General features: G+C 54.8%; 1 protein-coding gene across 1 annotated transcript; it reads right to left on the bottom strand.

Annotated features, from left to right (window-relative positions):
- Positions 1-3,064: 3,064 nt before the first annotated feature.
- Positions 3,065-7,626, bottom strand: TMEM51 (transmembrane protein 51). The gene is made up of 2 exons (XM_004592348.2): positions 7,131-7,626; positions 3,065-3,721 (listed from the first exon to the last, which is right to left on the bottom strand). The coding sequence occupies exons 1-2, from the start codon at positions 7,472-7,474 to the stop codon at positions 3,313-3,315; spliced, it is 753 nt and encodes a 250-aa protein (XP_004592405.2). The 5' UTR covers positions 7,475-7,626; the 3' UTR covers positions 3,065-3,312.
- Between the last annotated feature and the right edge of the window lie 383 nt (positions 7,627-8,009).

Here is an 8,009-nt window from a genome sequence, read left to right as displayed (position 1 = left end):
GGTTCTCCCTGGGTCACGTGGCCCATACCTCAGGTCCAACCAGCTGTGACTTCTGAGTGGCGGTCACATGATACCAACATGACTGCCAGGACTCTTCATTCTAAGGGAGATGGAAGTGTGGAGTGAGACTTAAAAAACCCCAAGACCCAGGTTTCTTTCCTCTGCCTTTTCGCAGCCCTGGGGCCATTTAGGAGCCAAGAATGTGGGGTGATTTTCTGCATTCCCTCCCCTTCTCTGTAAGATCAAAAACGAAAGAGGGAGAAGGACTGGGTCTTTCTTCTGGGTTTTACTTTTTTTAGTTCCTTTTCTTGTTTTTGTTTGTTGGCAGTCGACAGAGCTGTGAGCTGCAGGATGACCATGACGGGTCTGGGCCACGGGGCAAGCAGATCAAGTGCTAAGAAAGATGACCTGCTCGCTGCCTAAACAGGTGTTGTGAACTTCAAACTGCCAGGAACTTCCTCGCCTCTCGGGCACCAAGAGGCCTTCCCTTGGGGCTGACAGTGCCAGCTCACCCTTCTCTACCTGCATTTCAGAAAGAACTCAAACACCCATTACACAAGAGGCCTCCCAAAAGCTCGGGAGAAATACCTTTATGAGGAAATAAAGCATGGGTTTAAAAAACATGCTTTCAACCAAGACATGCTTGCTTGTTTTGAAACAACATAATCTGTGCTCCTCTCCACAGGCAGGCAGAGAGCGTTCCTCTGCCAGCTCACCCCCAAGGTGCATCCAGCCTCTTGGGGTGCTAGGGGCAGAACCAGGAATTCAGTCCAGGCCCTCCCCATGTGTTGGCAGGGACCCAATGGGGTGGGCTATTACCTGTGGTCTCCCAGGGTGTGCATTAGCAGGAAACTCGAGAGGAACTTGAATCAAGGTACTCCGATATGGAATACAGTCCCCAGGCAGCCTAAGCCCTAATGCCCACCCCCTAAGGATATACAAAGATGCTTGGACATCTTCAGGTAAAAGAAGTACTTTCCTCACATGCGCTAAACAGACAAGACTCACACATGTTACTTCCATGGACCCTCTGCCAGCTGGACCAGAGGACCACGCCCAGGTCAGAGGGGGCTGGCCTGGCCCCTGCCTAGTTGAGCACTGAGCTCCAGGTCAGTGTCCTTCAGTGACAAATGTGGTGCTTAATAACCTGTGCAACCTGTGAGATCTCCTGTACTTCTGAGGGCCCAATGTCCCAGCTTAGGCGGAAGTGGGCAGATGCAGGCAGGGTGCACCTGTCGAGGTTCCAGGGAGGAATCTACCCCCTGCTTCTCGTGGCATCTTGGCAGCTGCTCACCTGGGCCCCTGGATGCTGCTAACTGCCACCTCCACGCCTGGGGACCACACGGCTTGCCCTTCTCAGACCAGGGTATTCTTCTTTCGGGCAACTGGCTGGCACCGAGGGCTCCCTGCCCCCTCCCCCCTCAGCTAACCCAGGACCCTCTCTCAGCAGCCTCTTCATGCACATGAGAAAATGTTTGCAGCTTCCGGTGCTTAGGATCCAATAGCCCTGTGGATCCCTGTTCAGCCCACAGAAAGTGGTGAAGCTCTCTTTCTTCCCTAAGCAAGGCCCAGGCCGGGCACAGCAACTCCAAAGGTGTTTAGCAGAAGCCAGACTGAAGAACCTTCCAGAAAGATATTTCTCAGCTCATCTGGGGCCTCTCCATGCTCCTCTGATTTTTCTTCCCATTTGTCTTCTGGCTGGGAGAAGCAGAGAGCCTCAGAAGCGAGGCCAGCACAGAGCCATGAGACATGGAGAGCCACAGTTAGCCCCAGGAGAGGGGCCACAAAGCCAGTCCCAGCCTCTCCCCTTGTGATTACGCATGTGCAAAAGGAAAGGAAACCTTTGCTACTTTGTACTCTGCTGAGATAAGAAGGTGCTGCCTTCACTGGCCTCCCAACAGGAGCCAGCAGGAACACCTAGGGCAGGAAAAATTACTCCTCAAGCAGGCTTCTGGTTACACACCCTGTGGGCAGGCCAGCTCCAGGCTCACCAGTACCGGGGAAGGTGTTCTTGGGGTTCAGGTCTGTCTTCCCAGACTTCCTGTCCTGCCCCACCCCAAGGCAGCATCCCGGCCACAGGCACGCAAGTTCTCCGTGTCCCACCTGCTAGGCGTTTCGTCCTTGAGGCTGCGTCCCTCCAGGAGGACATGGGGCCCTCTGCACCCCACACACCACTGTTTTGCTGGGCAGGCGAGGAGCTGTGCCCAGCTGCCGGTGGGGCCGGTTCTCAGGACAGGGATGTAGGACAGATACTTGAGCAGAGAGCTGTCTGAAGCACTAGAACATTCTCTTGGGCCTGTGGTTGCTGGGATAGCTCTTGGGAAGGGCCAGGCCTGTTGCTAAGTTAGGCAAAGCTGTTGGTGATAAGCTGCACGTTGTGGAGAAACCCAGCCCCAAGGCACAACACGCCTGTAAAGGAGCCTCGGCCCTGGTGCGCTCGCTGCCACAATGGCAGTGGAGTGTAGGTGGGAACAGATGCTCTGGCACAGCGCATGCGCAGCACTGCCTGGCAGCGGCACCTGTCAGTATCCAGCTGGTGCCTCCCAGCTGTTGCTGCTGACACCGCTCCGGTACCGCGAGGGCAGCTAAGGAACTTGGCACCTGAGCACACTCCATATAAAATCCTTTATTATAAAAAGCTCAGCTGCAACGCCCTTCAGAAGGAACCGGACCAGCTGAGCGGACCAGTGAAGACTCCTCTTCCGCATCAGGTGTCAGGGATCATCAGGCCGAGGCCCTCAAAGAACAAACGGCATCGGGGGACTCTGAGGGGCGCCACCTGGGCTCCACCCCGCCCCTCACCACCCCCACCGTGAACACGGAGTTCCTGAAGCAGCCCCGTGCCCTCTCGACAACACGGAGTTCCAATTCCGATCCCAGACTCCGGTGAAGAAAGCAAACGCAGAACTTTCACTTCTGAAACACATGGTCCTAGCAGGAAGGGAATGAAGCCACCATGTCCTGAGTCAGTGGCTGGGGAGGGGTGTGTGTCCTGGAGAGGGAGGGGCACGTGTTGCCACTGGCTCAGAGGTGGAGGATAAAGGGGGAGGAGATACCTGGGAGATACCTGGGCCGCACCCTGGATGTGGGCCACAGGCTCCCGGGCTTCCAGGCAGCACAGCAGCCCAATGTCCCTCTGCCCTGTTGCTCTGTGAGCGTCAGACACACAGGAGGCCCCTCCCCCCGTTACAGACGGGCCAAGTGCACATTGGGTCCCCCCAGCTTCTTGGCTGGGGGCTCCAGTGGCTTCCTTTGCGTCTGGGGTTACAGAGGGTGTGAGGGCCAGGAGGAAACATGGCCCGAGAGGGCGGGTCAGTCAGGTGGCCGGGCGTCGGGGAGCTTGTCGTGGACCTCGTCATACTGGGGCGGAGGGGTGAGTGGCTCAATGGAGGGTGGGGGCACGTTTTTGTCCGGGAGGCTGATCCGGAAGTCCTTGAGATGCAGCTTTTCCGATTTGATCCTCCGGACCTTGAGCGGCTTCAGGTGTTTGGTCAACCTGGAGTTCTGTCTGTCAGGGGTATGCCCTGGGCCGGACTCCGCGTTGGCCCTGGGACCAGTGGGGGTGGTCTCATCCAGTCCTGTCAGTGACTCGTAGGAGGGGAGGGACACAGTCATCCTTGGGTCCTGGCCCGCTTCCCTGGCTTCCGAGTAGTTGGTGCTCATGACTTCCTCGTAACTGGGGACGTAGTACCTGGAGGAGGCCTCTTCCTCTTCCTCCTGGCTGTGGGACAGACAGACAGACACCGAGAGGGTTAGCAGGCTCTGTTGACCATGCTGGCCCTGGGTCGACATACGGACACACACACACAGAAGCCTTCTACAGCGCCAAGGGGTCTGAGATGTATTAAAAGTTAGCAATGCAACTGAGCACTGTTCTATGAATCCATGTCTTATCCCTAACACTACGAACTCTACTAATATTATACCCGTTTTATGAAAGTGAAGAGACACCAAGGTTATGGGTCACACAGCCCACTGCATCATCTGGGTCCCTGGCCTTGAAGGCTTTACACCTTCATACCATGCCCCGTGTGCCAGCCTGGTGCCCGGCCGGTCCTCTGGCCAAAGGTAGCATAACCAGGTATGAAAAGTCTACTGATGTGAAGCAACATGGCCGTCCCCAGGCCAATCAGGACCAGCCAGATTTTTTATTCCATCATGGATCTCAATGCTTTTTGTAGTTTTATCCTCCAGGTTCATCCTGAGGCTTAAAAAGATCAGTTCCCAAGCCTCCTTCTAATTTGACTTCTAACAAGGACACCAAGATGTGAGGGTGTTTCTCCTGCCAAGGAACAGGAGAGATGCAATGTTCACTCTGTCCAGGACTCCACCAGGTCCCGGGGGTGGTCGTTCTCGGGATATCTCCCGCTCACCTTCTGGTAGGAACGAACTTGTGTGTGCTCCTGGCCGGGGCAGGCGAGTATGGGGGCTGGGCTGATTCTTTGTTCTTTCCTACACATTCCCAGTTTTCTAGAATACGCATGTGTGGGAGTTAATTTTAAGGATCAACTTGACAGGCCACAGGTATCTAGATTGAACACCGTCACCTCTGGGCGTGTCTGGGAGAGGTCTCAAGCGAGGTCAGCTATTGTTGGTCCTGCCCACCTGTCAGGCATCAGCCCATCCGCTGGGGACCAAAGCAGGACACAGGTCAAAGGGAGGAGGACTTGGTTGCCTTTTTTGCCTCTGCTCAAGCCGGGGCTTCTCAGCTTGTCCTCTGCCCTCAGTGACAACAACATCCCCCGCTCCCTCTCTGCACATGCAGCCTCAGCGACACCCACTGGCTTTTCTGGGGCTCCACCTTGCACAGGGGCATCCAGGGACCTCTCAGCCTTCATCCCCCTAGCAGCCACTCCCATTGACAACTCTCCCTACACATACACACACACGTACATGCACACAGCAATGACAGGTCAGTAACCCAGGGACATGGGTACAGTTCCAGCAGTGTAAATGCGCTCTGTTTAATGTTCACAAGATCACCCTGGGACACATGTCCCATCACCCCGCAATATACAACTGGGAATATCCTGCTGGCTCCATTTAGTCCTATAGCTACTTGATCTTTCATGACCAGAAAATGCAGTTAATTGTCCTGCAATGAACAATACCTCCCCTTATGCTACCAACGCTTGTAGGAAATTCAAGCAAGACAGAATACTCTAAAGAGGAAAAAATAAACATCTTGAATCCCTCCCCTCCATGTAGCCCCTGCAGTGGGCACCCTGGACTCCCACAGCCACACCTGGTGTGACAGGACCTCACCACAGGTGCTGCGTCACAACCTCCTCATCTCAGAGTTGCTGCTAAGGTCCCACGGTAAGTATAGCTCGATGGTGGCCCTGTAGAATGCCACCGGATGGGGCTCTCTGATTGAACTTGATGAAACAGTTGTGATTTTACTCCCTAAACAGTGACCTGATGGACCTACATGGCACATGTGTGACCCGTTTCCCAAGAATCTGCTCTGAGGAACAGAGCTGACAGGTGCCCACACCCTCCGTCCACCTGCTTCCTGGGCAGCTTTCAGCACATATACTCAGGTCACCACCCTCCCAACTGCCCGGGCCCCCCACAGCTCTCCCAAGCTGGCGGCTGCCTATCCCAGCCAATCGGACGACACAGGAAGTTGACATCTGTTCTATGTTTGCACAACAAATGAGCTTGCACATGGGTTGGCTAAGCATCTGGGACACACTCATTCACCTCTGTCCGTTTTCTTCCTGGTCTGTTCATTTATCACAGTCAAGTGCAAGGGCCTTGTCCTCACACAGCTAGCCACCTTTCCTGAGCATCGCCCAGTCTCACTGGTCCTTTTCACTTGTGGCACTGTGGGGCAGATAGAATCCTGCTGCCCAACCTTTGCGAGTCTAAGTCAGTATACAAAGTATGCCGAAGACTAAATTCCTGGACTCAGAACCCCATCCATGAAAAGAATTGCAGGTTCCATGGTCTGACCGTGGAGTGCCTGTGTCAAAGCTGAGCCTCCTCAGTGGCTCACATGGAGCGGTGGACAGCACATCCAGGTGCACATAGAGGATATGGCAGTAGATTGGAGCCTGTGGAGGACACCTGGTACCATGACAGAGGACAGACAAATTGATCAACTACCTCAGCCAAGTGTTGGCAGTGAATATCTGGGCAAACGGAGACTCTAAGGTGGACTATGTCAACCAGTGGATTCTGGAGAGATTTTGTCATGCTTGGAGTGGTGAGATTGGCAGTAATTCACAGCTGTTGAATTACCAAAACCTCTTGAGCAGGACCCTCAGCACGCCCCACGTCAGAGACCCTGGGGTGGTATCAGGTGGCTGTCCGCCATCCCAGGGTATGGAGGCAGTTGGGAGGCTGGGTGTGGCTTCTCTGTCCCCACCCTTTTCCCCAGATACAGGAAGGAAAAAAGAGAATGTGGAAATGTTGATCTCACCCACCTTCCTGTAGCCCTTGACCCTTATCATCCTAATAATTATCATTAAAAATAAATATAATTAATAAAAATGTTATTATCCATTAAAAATATCATGGACAATCTTCAATAGAAAGTTCATGCTTATGGGACCTGTGCTATGATGTCCAGGTTAAACCTCCCTTGTGGTGCCAGCATCCTATATGGATGCCAGTTTGAGTTCCAGCTGTTCCACTTGCCAAAGCATCTCCTTGTTGATATAACTAGGAAAGCAGTGAGGCTTGGCCCAGATGCGTGGCACCCTGCACCTGAGTGGGAAAGCAGCTCTGGGCTCCTGGCTTTGCAGCAGTCCCGTTCTAGCTACTGTGGCAGTTTGGGAAATGAACTAACACATGGAAGATCTCTTTCTCTGTCTCTCCTTCTCTCTGTAAATCTGCCTTTTAATGAAAAGAAATAATTCTTGGAACAAACAAAAAAACACAAAGGACGCTGAGGGAGGATGGGAGGCTCAACCCCACCCCAGAGCTTTGACATCTGGGCAATCTGTCATCCAGTTGTTCAGCAACTCTGGGATAGAAGAGGGCAAGGTGATTGAGGAAGATAACAATCTGTTATTACGGAGGTGGGTGAAGGAGAATAGGAAGACAGGGCCTGGCAGGTGGACGTGGGGGCGTGGCATGGAGGAGGGGCGTGGCCGGGAGGGGCGTGGCCAGCAGTCCCTCACCTGTCCTCCTCCTGGGCGTGCGGCTGCGCGGCCGCCTGCTGCTGGATGCGGGCTATCTCATCCTCGGTCTGCCGCTGCTTCCTCTTGTCCCGGATGCTCAGGCAGATGGACAGCAGCAGCAGCATCACGCCGGCCCCGACCAGCACGTAGGCCACGGAGAAGGACTTGCTCTTGAGAATGCCGCTGCCTATCTCGGTCTTGTTGCCCTGAGCCGTGGGCTTGTCGGCAGAGCTGAATCCGGGCACCAGGTTCCACATGGCCATGATGACCCCAAGAACCAGCATCCCCAGGCCGATGGCGGTCAGCGCGTAGTGGGAGCCGTTGGCTTTGGACTGGGCCATCATGCCGGCGGGTCGGGGCGAGGGTGGGCCCAGGCAGAGCAAGCCGAATAAATAAAAGCTGGTGGTGGTGGTAGCAGCAGCGGCGGCAGCTCCTTAAATGCACAGTGAACAAGCTCTAGCACCACTCTCCAAGCAGGTCTGCGCCAGTCTCCAGGAGGACTTCCAGCCGCAGCCGGGGGGCTCTGAAAGGGAAGCAGAGAGAGCACTGAGTTCCGATCTGAGATGCTTTTCTAACACAGTGTCTGTTACGCCTTATCCAGACGCAGAGGGCCAGCAGAGGGCCACGACCACACCCGACCACACCCGTGGAGCAGAGCCAGGCAATGGCCAAAGGCACAGTCCCAGGCAGCCTCCTGTGGCTTGTTCAGGACCCTCAAGGGCTCCCTGTTTCCTGCAGGGGACATCCAGCCCCTCCAGCTACCCCGGCCTCTCCGTCTCCCTCAGCAGTGGAGCAGTCCTCAGGGTCTGACAGAAATGTAAAAAGTGTGACCTGAAAAGAGGCCCCAGGGCCAGGCAGCAAGATCAGCTTTTTCTCAGC

This window comes from Ochotona princeps, chromosome 2, assembly GCF_030435755.1.
Source record: "Ochotona princeps isolate mOchPri1 chromosome 2, mOchPri1.hap1, whole genome shotgun sequence".
NCBI lineage: Eukaryota > Metazoa > Chordata > Mammalia > Lagomorpha > Ochotonidae > Ochotona > Ochotona princeps.
The sequence above is the reverse complement of the archived record's forward strand: the minus strand, read 5'-3'. Positions and strand labels throughout refer to the sequence as shown.